This window comes from Podarcis melisellensis (genome assembly GCF_964234715.1).
Source record: "Podarcis melisellensis genome assembly, chromosome: 7".
Lineage (NCBI taxonomy): Eukaryota > Metazoa > Chordata > Lepidosauria > Squamata > Lacertidae > Podarcis > Podarcis melisellensis.
The window spans coordinates 10950324-10964923 of record NC_138539.1 but is presented as its reverse complement, the minus strand read 5'-3'; the positions used below and the strand labels follow the sequence as shown (position 1 = coordinate 10964923).

The following is a 14600-nucleotide window of genomic DNA, read 5'->3' as shown; positions in this document are numbered from 1 at the left end:
CCAGATTCAATCACTAGTATCTCCAGGCAGGTCTGAGGAAATCTCCTGTCTGAAACCCTTGAGAGCTCGCTGGACCAATGGTCTACTCATTGTTAAAGCAGGTTCTTTGTATACTGCACGTGATATGAAACAGCAATAGGTTTCATATCAATTCAGTCAAATATATGCCATTTCATAATAAAAAAAGTTCTCCAAGATTTTATCACAATCTAATTCTTGAACATATGTTTATTCAGAGCTGGTTTACCACAGTTAACAACCCTCAACATGCACCCGCAACAATACTAATGATTACACTTTAAGAAGTACAATGTAAAAAAAAAAATCATTTAAGTTTAGTTTCATGCTTGAGTTCCACCTCCTATTATTACAGTTCATTTAATCAGTGCTTGGAATGGAAAATATTCTAACCTACTACAGGGGAAAACTCATTCTCCTCTCTTCTCCTCTCTTCTTCTTCTTCTTCTTCTTCTTCTTCTTCTTCTTCTTCTTCTTCTTCTTCTTCTTCTTCTTCTTCTTCTTCATACCCAGCAGTGATTTCTTGCCCTGGATAATGGGATGAAGTCTAAGTGTTTGTGTGAGTCTTCTTCTTACCAATGACTCCTCTTCGGGCTTTAAATAGCTCTGCAAATGCTTGCAAGGCATTTTTGCTTTAAAGCTGAAAAAGGAAAAGGGGAAAGAGGAAACTCTTAACAATCTTAGAATCATAGAAATGTAGAGTTGGAAGGAACCCAAAGGTTCCTCTGATCCAGCCCCCTGGGGTGCTGTAATCACAGCTGAAGAACCCCTGACAGTTGGTGATCCAACCTCTGCTTAAAAACCTCCAAGGAATAAGGCTTCATCACCTTTTGTGGGAGTCTGTTCCACAGTTGAACAGCTCCTACTGTTAGAAAGTGTTAGATGTGAAACACAAGAGCAGTCAAATTCAACATTCCTAGAGTGAGCATGTTTACACATGGGGAGGAATGTTTGTCCAGCCAGCAGGTAAACTTCCTGTTTCCTTCTGGGCTGGGACAAACTTCCTCTGCATGTGACTAGAGGTGGGTGTGGCCTCACCTGTGCAGATAACGAATGCATAGGACTGGCCACCATCTCTCTCTCTATGACTACTTTCATCAAAGAAGCAACATCTGCTTAGCCAAAGATGCTCTCTTGGCCTCCAGCCTCCAGCCAAGAGAGGACAAAGGGACTATCTCCTTATGGGATAGTTTCCAGGTGTATGTAACTTTTCTAAGCTAAGTCTGCCTTCTGGGATCTGATTGTGAACAGAATGTGAGTAAACTCTTTTCATACTTTTATAGAAGACTGTGTCATGCCTTATTTTTTATGAGGGAATAAGGGGGAAATACCAGAACAGTTATTATAGAGGCTTTAGCGAGCCTGAGCAAGCACATCCGCTGAGAGTTTAAAAAGGGGAATGTTACTCTGCTAAATTGTGAGCTTGTTAACACAAGTTGGAAAGGCTATAATCAAACAATATATCCTCTCCTGCATCCTTGAACATTCCCACAGAAAGTTCTTCCTAATGTTTAGTCAGAATCTCCTTTCTTGAAACTTGAATCCATTGGTTTGAGTCCTATGCTCTGGAGCAGCAGAAAGCCAGCTTGCTCCATCTTCCATGTGACAGCCCTTCAGATAATGGAAGATGGCTCTCATATTACCTCTCAGTCTTCTCTTATTTGCATATATTTAATATATAGCAATGGTTCCCACTCCCAAAATTGTGGCTTCGATGGCACCCTTTAAAAAAACAACCTCTTCTTCCACCCACTACCCTCCTTTGGTTCTACCTCCTGAGTGCCTTGAGCATGTGCAAAGTGCAATATTCCGTATGGCAGGGGTCTACCACTCATAAGCAATCACTTAGGAAGGTGAGGAGCTAAATGAGCTTGTGTGTGCTTCCTCTTTGTGCGCCACCCATGCTCCCCTCCTTCCTTCCATCCTTCTACCCAGAGGTTAGGGACAGCAAGCTGGGCTGGAGGAAGAGAAGCTTGGGAACCGAAAGATGGGGAAGGCCATAGCTCTATGATACAGCATCTGCCTTGCAGGCAGAACGCCCCAGGTTCAGTTCCCAGCATCCCCAGAAAGATCTGCAAGAAAGCCCTCCATGAAACCCTGAAGAACCTCAACCAGTATACAGTGCTGAGCTAGATGGTCTGACTCAGTGCAAGGCTGCTTCGTATGTCCCTGTGAGCATTAGTCCCCCGCTTCAAGGATGGAGTGATGGACTGTCAAGGCTGTAGATAAAGTTACCTAAGTAAAGTCATCTGGGAGCAAGCCACTTTGAAAACATTATGTGCAAAAGCACAAAGTATTGTATTGTTGTCATCCATTTCTGAATAGCCTTTCGAATCAGTCTCAAGGCTATTTACGAACATACCATAACAACAATTAAAAGCAATTTTAAAACAATACCCCAAAAGGGGCAGAGACAGGTTTTTTAAACAATACAAAAGGAATGCCTAATGAAGTGGCTGGGGAAACCCAGCTAGATGGGCAAGGTATAAATAATAAAATTATTATTATTACTACACCAAGATGGAAAAACCTGTCAAAATAAAAAAATTACTTCAGTAGTTTCTAGAAAGTACAGGTAGTGAATACCTGTATGATCTCAACAGAGATGCTGTTCCACAAAACAGGGGAAGTCACAGTGAAAGTCTTGTTTTGAGTTGCTGTGGATCAGGCTTCTGATGTTTTAGGGACTTCAGGAAGTGAAGTATAAACCCTACTGGGTCTATGATGGTTTCTTAAGTAACCTGGTGCTGTTAAGGGCCTTGTATGTTAATCCAGACTTGAGGTTGCCAGTGCATGGACAGCTGTGGTCAAGCTATCCTGTCCTGTAATCACAGAAGGGTAGTGGGAAAGGAGATAGATTTTGTCCAAGGGAAAGGGAGGCAAGCCTAGGCAATTCAAGTTTATGGTCCCTGCAAGCTCTCCTGCAATCTTGTGAAAAAGGAGGAAATCTGGTTTCCATTTGCAGCTGGGAAAAGAGCTGAACACCAGGTCTACTTGTTTGTTGAAAACTAATGTCTGCTGCCTAGTCCAAGGTCTACCCATGGCTACTAGCCGGTAGAACCATTAGGATGGACCTGGATTAAGTTCCTCTCACTGATGTCCCACTGAAGGTCATTGTGGAACAACTAGTCATGGCTAACCATATCCTATTGATTAAGTCTTAATATTAATGCAATTAATTTAGTCTTAATATTTTCCATTTCAAGGCCACATCCCCAAAATCCTGCGAGCCGGTTGAAAATTTGTCCCATTATATTTGAGAAAGAAAAGATTATGAAACACCATTGAGGAACATCTACTTACTCCTTGAATGGGCAGCCCTCTTGACTTTTTCACAGATGTATGTTGCATTTTTCAAGAACCAGGAATAGTTTTCAATACAGTACCTAAAAAATTTAACCAGAATCACAAGATCAATACAATATTGGTTAGAATAAGATCTGATCATCTAGTCATTCCACAATCACACAGAACCACCATACAAACTCATGGCAGGGTCATAAGAACAAAGGCGGCAGCAGCAACTATAACATTGGAGATGTACTCCATGACTTTTCAGTCATAAAATGTGAGTTTGGTATTTCCAGTCAGTGAGTGGCAAGACATGAATCTTGGGGCAATCCAGTACCTGGAAAAACCTGGACTGTATCATCTTTTATAGCTAACTGTGGCTATGGGACAATACAGCCCAAGCTTAGAGCTCTTGAGGAAGCGGGCAGAGGGACCTCTATATCCAACAGAATCCAGCATTCTGTGTGTTGAAAACTCTTTGCTATAATTGTATAGGTCTGAACTTCCTCATGCAAACTCAGTGTTCTCAATTAACCTTCCCTGTCCCCCAAATTTGGGATAAAAACCAAGGTGAGACCGGTTCTACCTTTTACCTCATAGCTTCATCTCTTGAGTAGCTTCTGTCTCTTGCACAGAGGCACTGCTGGAAAAATTTGCACAGCTCCATCACACAAGGGTTTATCTTCTGAGCCGTGATGTACGGTGTAGTCATGGAGGTGCCTTTCTTCATTGCCTGCGGACATCCTACAAGGGAGAAGATAATCTCCAAGTAGACCTTGACAGTAGCTTCATATGTTTGGCACGTCAGAGGCACAGGAATAAGACACTCGCTAAAGTCCAGCCAAAAGGATCAAGGGGCTGGAGTAATTCTCTACAGGGGGAAAGTTGCAATGTTTGGGGCTTTTTAGGTTAGAAAAAAAGATAAGTAAGACTGTGGGGCATGAGAAAGGTGTATAAAATTAGGAAAGGTTTGGAGAAACTGGATCAGGAGAGTTTCCCTTCCGCTCCCACCCTGTGAGAACCTGGGATCATCCAATGAAGCCAATAGGTGGGACAACTCTTCACACAGCTCATAGTGGAAATTTGCTCCCACTTGAGCTGATGATGGTCACCATCTTGGAGGCCTTAGGCAAATGCATGCAGGAGAAGACTATCAGTGGCTACCAGCTCTGATGGCTATCTGCAGCCTCCACTGTCAGAGATGGTATGATTCTGAATACCAATAAACCTAGGGAGAGAGCTATTGCACTCATGTCTGCTTTCTGTAGGGATCTGGTAGGCCACAGTGGGGACAGAATGTTTAACTAGGCGTAGAGTCATCAACAAAGCTCTTTAGGCCCTCCAATAATTTTCTTTGCTCCCACCACCCATGTTTTAAAAAGCAAGGGGTGGAGGAGGCCAGGTGCAGAGCCAAGTGTAGCATGGCTTCAGTGGTCAGCTCCTTCTCCTCATCCTCCTGCCACTACATCATCCTGGCAGTGGTGAGGTCAGAGGATTCTGATGAAAATGGAAAAGGAAGCCAGAATTGCTGAAGTTCGCACGTCGATCTGAGATTTAGAACAGAAATCAGCCAAGCATTATCAATACAGTGGAACCTTAGTTTTTGAACATAATCCATTCCGGAAGACCATTCGACTTCTGGAACATTCAAAAACCGAGGATCAATGGGCAGTTGGCAAAATCCCCTGAAAAAATGGAAAAACACACAGCGGAAGCCGTTCAACTTCCAAGGAGCATTCAAAAATGGAAGCAATTACTTCTGGGTTTTCGGTGTTCGGGTTCCAAATCGTACGTCAACGGAGACATTTGAGAACTGAGGTTCCACTGTATTCATTCACAACGTTGTTGCTGTTTTTAAGCCTACAGATGAAACTTAATTATCTTTTTAAACAGTGTTTTGACATTTCCTTGACATTGAAATGTGTGTAAGCTACGCAACTTACATTAAATAATGGAATATGAGACAAATGGCACAGTATTTTGCAGAAACCAAACTGCAGCGAAATGGAAACAGTGCTGGCTGTGTTGAATACAAGTGGAACAGAAATCGCTGCCTTTTTGCATTTCTAGCTGACGCTGCCTGTTTATCTCAGTCCAAAGGGGATCACTTACCAGTGGTTCATGATTTTCAGAGGGCACAAGCAAGTCCTGCTAACCCAATGCAGAAAAATAGCCATGCTTCATATACTTGTGTTTGTCCAAAGCCTGGTGCAGCCAATCCTATAGGGATGCTTGTGGTTATTGCTAGCTGCCTTTTGCCAGGCATTTGAAATCAAGGCTCAGCTGTACATCATTTTTGCAAGCTCTCTTAGCCGTAATCTCTTTGGACAAGGTAATTGAATCTCTCCCCACCCACCCAATCCCTTGCATTCCTTATGGCTTTGGTTGTGTTACACAATAGGAGAGGTTATGAGGTTACCCTTAGAGTAATGAAGCTCTGTTGACATACACCTGAGTTGTCGGAGCCCATCGCGAATTTAATAAAAAGTGGCATTCGTTGATGGCAGAGAAATAAAGCTGCTGTCGTCTTCAAAGAGACAGGCACAAAACTACCTTAAGAGCTGGGTGAGCTAGCGAGCAAAATGGAATCCCGTCTTTTTTAAGTCACCCTGGCCTCTAACCTACTCATTTTCCTGCCCAGAGTTACCCCAAACTCAGCCCAAAAGTACAGCGTGTGGTCTTGCAGCGGTCATTATCTCGTTTCCAAACTTACCTCCCAGGTTTGTCGCAAAGATCTAATGAGAGACAGGGTGAACTGAGCATCTTGGAGCAGAAATGGGATGGGGGGTGGAATGGTGATCCAAAAGGCTAGATAACCCAGTAGCAGAGATTCGTGCTGCTGCCTTGATCCCGCGATTGAGGGGGCCTGAGGCCATGTGACAACAGCATGGCCTGCAGCCATGCCAGGAAACATGCCTTCAGAACCGCTGGTCCAATTTTATGGAACTCCCTTCCCTTCCATCATCATCATCATCATCATCATCATTTTATTTGTATGTCGCCTTTCCATAGTTAAAACAAATGCCCAAGGCGGCTTACAACATGACAAGATTTACATAATTACCAACATAACAAAAGTCATAAACAATAAATAAAGGTAAAGGTAAAGGGACCCCTGACTGTTAGGTCCAGTCGCGGACGATTCTGGGGTTGCGGCGCTCATCTCGCTTTATTGGCCAAGAGAGCCGGCGTACGTGACTAAGCAGCTTCTAGCGCACCAGAGCAGTGCAAGGAAACGCCGTTTACCTTCCCGCCAGAGCGGTACCGATTTATCTACTTGCACTTTGACGTGCTTTTGAACTGCTAGGTCGGCAGGAGCAGGGACCGAACAACGGGAGCTCACCTCGTCGCAGGGATTTGAACTGCCGACCTTCTGATCGGCAAGCCCTAGGCTCTGTGGTTTAACCCACAGCGCCACCCGCGTCCAATAAATAAAACACATCAAAAGGTGCACAACCAAATGGAAAACAATTTCCCCATAAAACATGAAAACTAAAACTAAAAATACAACATTGATATCAATAACAATATAAAATGACATAGATAAAACATAAAAACAATATTAAAGAAGCCCTCTATGTCAAGCAGCAGCAGCAGTCCTTTATGGAGCCTGTCAGGCCCCGCCCCAAGCCCAGTGGAAAGAGGCAGAATAGGGCCCTTCAGGCTCGCAGCAGGCAGTCATTCCAGCTGAGGACAGACAGACCCTCTCCCTGTTGAACTTCTGGCACCTACTGAAGACTGTTTGTTCCAGCAGGCGTTTTAACTGAAGTCCGGTTTTATAGTTAGGACTGTTTATTTGTGGGGGGTTTTGTACCTCTTCTTTATTGCATTTCTTATACACTGTTTAGAGACGACCGTAGTTAAAGCCAGATATAAATGGCTTAAATAAATAAAACAATCAAGAGCAACGTACATGAACAGTTTTATTGACAGTTTCTTAGGCTGAAAGTGATTTGCCCATAACTTGCAAACTGCCTTGGGTCCATCTTGTCAATTGGGTGGCACTTCATGGGCAAGTGACAGAATTCAGAATATAGCACATTTATTCATTTTCTTTCATATACATCCCACTTCCCATCCACCATGGATCCCAAGCAGCATACATGTGGTTCCCAGGTGGTCTGCTACCTGGGCACTGACCAGACCAAGATCTTCAGCAAACAGGTGGTCCATTGTGTCTTCAAACCGTACGTTGGGACCCTAGAGGCCATTCTCTATAGTCCCAGTCTCTACATGACTGGTTCAATTTTATTATAATATGAATGAATCAAAGGAATATGATGGATGCAATCTCTTATCTCCTTCTGTAAAATGATTCCTTTGGGATGATGGCTTGGGAGGTGAGGCTTTATTCAGTCTTGATCAGTGATCTGAAGCCCAGAGAGCCTTTTCCTTTATTTACTCAAGAGTGTTAGCTTTCTTAAAAAACTTTAGAAGCATCTCCATTGGCAAAGGGAGGAGACTTGTAGCTTCATCACATGGCAGGTACCAACTCTGTCCCACCATCTCATTATGTCCCTGTAGAGAAACCAGAGATAATGGATCATTTGGGGGGGGGGATTTTAAGGTGAAGAGGATGTTCTTCAAAGCTGAGAATGTTCACATACACATTTACCTTCTTCCAGGGACAACAGCCTCATTCTTCTCAGAAGTATCCGCCCCTCCTTCACCTGCCTGAAAGAAATAGTTGTGTCCCAGTGAACAAAATATGTGCTTTAAGTGGACGAAAGCCAAAAGGAGCAAGGGAAAAGTAGAGAAGACAATGGATTACCTTGCTATCATTTCCAGACATGAAGGAGAAAGTCTTTTCAATCCATGCTTTCGTTTCCCAGAAGACTTAAGACCGACATTCTGCTTAGAATAGAAGTTGCAAAGATGGCATCTTGACAGCCTGCAAAGGTAACTCACTCTGGATTCCTGTTATCCCATTGTTTGCTGCGGTGGTATGTATTTTTGTGTTTCTATATTGTAAGCCACCCTGCAACCCTTGGATGAAGGACAGTATGGAAATACAGTTGTACCTCAAGTTACGTTACCTTCGGGTAAAGTAATTTTGAGTGGCGAATGCGGCAAACTGGGTTTCGCTTCGTGCATGCTCAGAAGTGCTCTATCACGCCATGCGCATGCACAGAAGTGGTGCCTCTGGATACGGACTTTTCAGGGTAAGTAGGGACCCCCGGAATGAATTGAGTTTGTATCCGGAGGGTCCACCGTATAGTATAGAAGGACAGTATAGTAAATCAAATTTACATGTTCCTGTCAATAGCCATTTTGTTTTGGGCAGCCTATGGTGGGCTGCTTTTGATGTCCTCATTTCAAAATGATAGAGTGGCTCCACATCAGCAAGTGTTCCATGAAGCATAAAAAGCAGCTTTATACCAGGGTAGGGACCATGTCTCAGTCCAAGACCCACCTTCCTTTGTGGAGAACCTTCCAGAAACCAGACGCCTGTGGTGGGCAAGGCCAAAGGCAAAAGTGTGTGGAGCAATGGGTGCCACTCTTACTTTTATTCAATGGGCATAAAAGTAAGAGTGCCAGGCAAAAGTACTTGCAGTTGGACACAGAACAAGGCAAATGTACTTGAGTTGGGCACAGAACAAGCCAGAGAAAGGTGTGCCCTGAGGAGAATTTTTTAGAGGCCCAGAGGCCTACATATGGCCCACCCTCACACACCTTCCAACTGCCACGAAAATACTGGGATCATCACAAAAACCCTCAAGCTGTCATGGATTTCCACCTTTCCACACAGAGTCCCGAATGCCCCAGGGACCTTCCCTTCTGCACAGCATTTCAGTGTGTTACTAGAAGGCTAGATCTGTGTGTCAGAAGGACACACATTTCTCCCTTCCCACCGCTCACCCAATATGGTGCCACTTCCTGTTCTTGTGAAAACAAGGTCTGGGGCATATGAACACACCTAAGAAAGTTGGTCACTGTTTTCCTCAGTTGGTCAGTTTCCCATAAAGAAAGCGGTGTGTACGGGAGCAAAGGGGCAGGACTTGTCCATGAGGCTGGTGCCATGGCTCCAAGGGGAAGAGCAGCCATTGCAGTCGCTTGGCTCTGGCTTGTATCGTTCGGCCGCTGTGTCTGCGTTCCTGCCGCAGCCTCTGAGGAAGAGGTGTCAAGGGGAACAGTGACACTGAAGTCGAATGTGTCTCTATTTTCATCTGAGGAATATTGGAGGGCATGCCCTTGCTTTATATCAAGGCAAAGAAAGCACAGCTCCATCCATCTAGCCCAGTAGTTTGTTCTCTGACTGACAACGACTCAGGGGTAGCCAAGATAGTCATCATTCCCATCATACCTGACCATTGGCCATGCTGGCTGCGCCTGACAGGAGCTGCAGTCCAACAATATCCAGAGGGCACCAAAATTGGCTACCCCTGCTCCAGGGTCTCAAGCAGGAAGGTGTTTGCCCAGTCTTGCTCATTGGAGGTCCTTATGAATGGAGATGCCTGGGATTGAACCTGGAACCTTCTACATGCCAAGCATGCACAATGCCACCAAGCTACAATTTGATGAAGTGACCTGTACTTTTGGTGTTGTTGGGTTTTTTTAACCAGCCATCTATTCAGCTAAAAGGCAGACTGCAGAGAAACACGAGAGAAGCAAACCTGGCGATACGCTTGAGCCATTTGCCCCTGCTTCTTTCTGCTCATGCCCCCAAACCCCTGCAGTCCAAGACACGAGTCCCATGCCACAGTTTAACTACCCACGGGCTCAATACTCAAATAATATTGTAATTGCATTTCTAACATTCAATCATCCTTTAAAAATATATATATGCGGGTACAACGAAGCCAAATCCAGCATTATGAAGAACCACATATTCCAGTGGGAAGTTCAAAACACATGCTTCCTTTCTCCCCATTCAACTCCATGAGGTTGCCGTTGCAATCCTATACCCAACCTTACTGGCACTTAGAGGGGCTTCCACACAGCAGTTTATTGTGGACGCAAAGCTATTCGATCCTGCAGATATTTTTTTTGTATGCAGCATTCAGAAGACGTCCTCCTCACCCAAAATGGTGCTCCACACAATTGCCTTATTTAATCTGGATTTACTGTTTCCACAGCATGCAACTCACAGAGGGTCTCAGAGGTACCCCAGTCTTCATTCACTGATATAAGTGTCAACAGCCTACGGACCACCCTGCAGGAGACTGCTGGGCTATTACTCAATGAGAGATTAAGACTAAGAATAAGAATTTTAAATGATGATGATGATGATGATCGCGCCCATTTGAGTGGACATTTTAAGATTGCTCTGTTAATAAAGGTAAAGGGACCCCTGACCATTAGGTCCAGTTGTGACTGACTCTGGGGTTGCGGCACTCATCTCGCTTTATTGGCCGAGGGAGCTGGCGTACAGCTTCTGGGTCATGTGGCCAGCATGACTAAGCCGCTTCTGGCAACCCAAAGCAGTCACGGAAAGGCCGTTTACCTTCCCACCGGAGTGGTACCTATTTATCTACTTGCACTTTGATGTGCTTCCGAACTGCTAGGTTGGCAGGAGCAGGGACTGAGCAACGGGAGCTCATCCCATCGCGGGGACTCGAACCGCCGACCTTCTGATCAGCAAGTCTTAGCAATTTCGGTTGGGTAGCCTCTACATGGGATACATCGGCCTCGCCGGTTGGATTTCTGCTTGCTCTGCAGGCATTAATGTCAAAGGAGGGTGCCCAGGGTGGAGGAAGTGTGTAGAGACAGCTCTTCAGAGACAGATCAAGTTAAAGTTCACTCAATGGCTTGAAACAGAATCTCCCTCCTCAAGGATTTGGGCTTGTGCACAACACTGCATCCCATTGTGACGAAAAGATGGCCCAGAGGGAAGATGCAGCCAAAGGGGACACCTCTGGGATACCTTCTCCGGGGAATGTGAGCTTCAGAGTTCAGCTGATGCAAGAATGCAGCGGGAGAAGCTCCTCTCCTTTTTCAAGCAAGGGAACACAGCCCATGGATTTAATTGAGGCAAGATTCTCCAGATGCTTTTGCCTATCAGCTTCCTCTTTCTTTCCTGGACAGATCTTGCTGGATACAGAGCAATAGTGGCTTGCTGCCAGCCACTACACATGATGTGGTGGCAGAGGCAAAAGGGGGTGGAAAAAATGTAAATTTTACCTGTGTGCAGTGGGCTAGTTTCTCCGTACCCCCACCTCTGCCTTCCAACCATGCAAGCAATCGCCAGCAAGGTGTGTGTAGGGTTGCCATATGTCCTGGAATTCCTGGACATGCCCTCATTTGGGAGTCCTACATGCCCATTCAGGGGGAAATTTTACATCTCAAAGCAAATCTCCTGGATTTTGGGTTATTTTTTGTGCACAGGCAGCTCTGAGTCTGGCTATTTTTTTTTTAAATTATTATTTATACCCCATCCATCTGGCTGGGCTTCCCCAGCCACTCTGGGCAGCCTCCAACAAAATATTAAAATACAGTAATACATCAAGCATTTAAAGCTCCCCTAAACAGGGCTGCCTTTAGATGTCTTCTAAAAGTCTGGTAGTTGTTGTTCTCTTTGACATCTGGTGGGAGGGCGTTCCAAAGGGCGGGCGCCACTACTGAGAAGGCCCTCTGCCTGGTTCCCTGTAACTGGGCTTCTCACAGTGTGGGAATCGCCAGAGGGCACTTGGCGCTGGACCTCAGTGTCCAGGTAGAGCAATGGGGGTGGAGATGCTCCTTCAGATATACTGGACTGACTGGCTATCATGTGTTGGCCCCAAAAAAGCTCAACAACTTTTTGTGCCCAGGTTTTTATCTCTTGAAATATGGCAACCCTAGGTGTGTGGCCTGCAGAGAGCGTCAGGGGCCAGGCAGAGGGACCTGGAGGGCCGCATTCAGCTCCAGGCCAGAGATTCCCCACCTCTGCTATGCTCAGTCTTCCTTAATCCACACAGGGAGCCTAAGTGCTGCTAATGGGTTGTATGGAAGATGCCCACACAAGTATAGCTTGTGTGCCACAGGCTCTGTACAGGGGTACATGAATGCATGCATGCCAGGGGTGCAGCCAAAATGCCCTCTGGTGCCCCCCTCCAAAATTGGTGAGTTTTGGGGTCCTTATTTTGAAGCTTGCAAGCTGAATGCATAGCATTATTATTATTATTATTATTATTATTATTATTATTATTATTACCCTCTCATCCACCTAGAGATTCAAGCTCTCTCCCTGCCACCTGGAGTGGGGACAGGCACCCCTGGAACTCATGTCCGCCCTGGAACTCTGGCATCCCTTTTACATATTGCATTTTAAGATGAAGTAGTAAAAGGTAAAGGGACCCCTGACCGTTAGGCACATTCGTGACCAACTCTGGGGTTGCTGCGCTCATCTCGCTTTATTGGCCGAGGGAGCCGGCGTACAGCTTCCGGGTCATGTGGCCAGCATGACTAAGCCGCTTCTGGAGAACCAGAGCAGTGCACAGAAATGGCATTTACCTTCCCACCGGAGCGGTACCTATTTATCTACTTGCACTTTGATGTGCTTTCGAACTGCTAGGTTGGCAGGAGCAGGGACCGAGCAATGGGAGCTCACCCCGTCGCGGGGATTCAAACCTCCAACCTTCTGATCGGCAAGTCCTGGGCTCTGTGGTTTAACCCACAGTGCCACCCATGTCCCGTAGTGGGATGGCGTTAAACATGCTTTTAACCTTCTCCTCTCAAACCCTAAATGCTCAGCTTACGAAGCAAAACTTGGAGGTGATATTTTTTGCAGTTAAAGGGCAGTTCCTGGACCCCAAATTGACCCTAACCCCGTTTCCCTGTCAAATCCATGGTGGATGGAAACTCTTGAGCAATGATGCTTTGGTTTTCCTTCTGCAGCTGAAGAACCCTGAAACAAGCCAACTTTTTTCCAGCCTGAGGCAAATCACTGGCACAGATGAATTAGCTGCAGGATGAGACACTTGGTGCATTTGTAAAATTCCCAAACACAAATGAATATGGGGCATTTGCAAAGTTGGATATCTTTGAAGTTGGGATAATATGTGTAGGATCTACAGTAAAGAAAGCTATGGGAACTCATTAAAAAGAAAGAAAAAGATTCGCACGCATGGCAGTAAACAAACTTAGCCTGGTAGCAGTTAGCTATATATGGTCTACGTTTTATAGCAAATTAGCACAAGGCATAGGTACTTACTGGAGGGCACCTTTAGTAAAATGCCAGGCCGCTGTTGTGGCGTAGATGCTGCAGGAAGAGGCACGTTTTCTGCCACTGAAATAAGGAACAGAACATAAAAGATCAGCTGGGCTGCAAGATATAGGACATAATATAATATTTGAAGACTGGGAAAGATTGTGGAAAACTGATTTAAAATTTACAGATTGTAGAACCCACCCTGTAGAACATCCTCCGATCAGATGTCAAGGATATAAACAAATACAGTGGTATCTTGGTGAAATATTTAATTCGTTCCAGAGGTCTGTTCTTAACCTGAAACTGTTCTTAACCTGAAGCACCACTTTAGCTAATGGGCCCTCCCGCTGCTGCTGCGCCACTGGAGCACGATTTCTGTTCTCATCTTGAAGCAAAGTTCTTAACCCAAGGTACTATTTCTGGGTTAGCGGAGTCTGTAACCTGAAGCGTATATAACCCGAGGTACCACTGTACAAATAATCTGCCCTGTCTGAGAGATGCCTGTGCATCCTCAATGGGCCGGTCTTTTCTGCAACCTGATCCTGCAGAATGCAGATAACCACTGACCCAACCATGTGGGTTGGTAAGATTGTGTGGATCTTTGCAGAACGTGCTGAACCATGTGTCACTATTCCAGGCAACCAGCACCTTCTGCAAAGACTCGTGGGCCCATCCAGAGTTTTCAGATACAGCCTCTGGGTGCCTTGGAACTTGTTGAAGGAATTTGATTCCCCGTGGAGTTGCATGTGCATTCCTAAGAACCAGGAAAGGAAAGTGAACAAAGGCAATTAGAAGTGTATTGTTGTCGAGCAAGAATCATCCCTGCATCCCAGCCTCCTCATACATGCAAATAGGGATGGATGGACCTGTCAGTTTCAACTGGTCCTGGAGGAAGAACTGTGAGGGGAGAGACTTCTTCAAGCAAGGCCTTCTTCCACCTGCCTTGCCCCACCCTCTAGTCTCTGCTTCGCAATTTGTATTGTATTATTTTATGTACTGTGGCTTCCCGTTGTTTTATTGATTGTAGTTTAGAAAATATTTATCGTAACTGTTGAGTGGATTTCTGCTTAACCTTTATATGTTATTATTATTTAATTCTATTCTAATGATTGTTGAATTTTACTTTTTTGATGTAGGTTGCCTATTTTAAAGTTTTATTATCACA

At 45.1% G+C, this 14600-nt stretch overlaps 1 protein-coding gene across 1 annotated transcript in view; it reads right to left on the bottom strand.

Annotated features, from left to right (window-relative positions):
- Positions 1-450: 450 nt before the first annotated feature.
- HHLA1 (HHLA1 neighbor of OC90) overlaps positions 451-14600 on the bottom strand; it is a 41740-nt gene continuing 27590 nt past the window's right edge. Inside the window, exons 15-18 of the mRNA XM_081919097.1 lie at positions 13439-13513; positions 3903-4053; positions 3322-3404; positions 451-658 (exon numbers count right to left, since the gene is read on the bottom strand). Of these exons, the coding sequence (XP_081775223.1) occupies positions 615-658; positions 3322-3404; positions 3903-4053; positions 13439-13513 (353 nt within the window). The 3' untranslated portion in view covers positions 451-614. The remainder of the gene's footprint in view (positions 659-3321; positions 3405-3902; positions 4054-13438; positions 13514-14600) is intronic.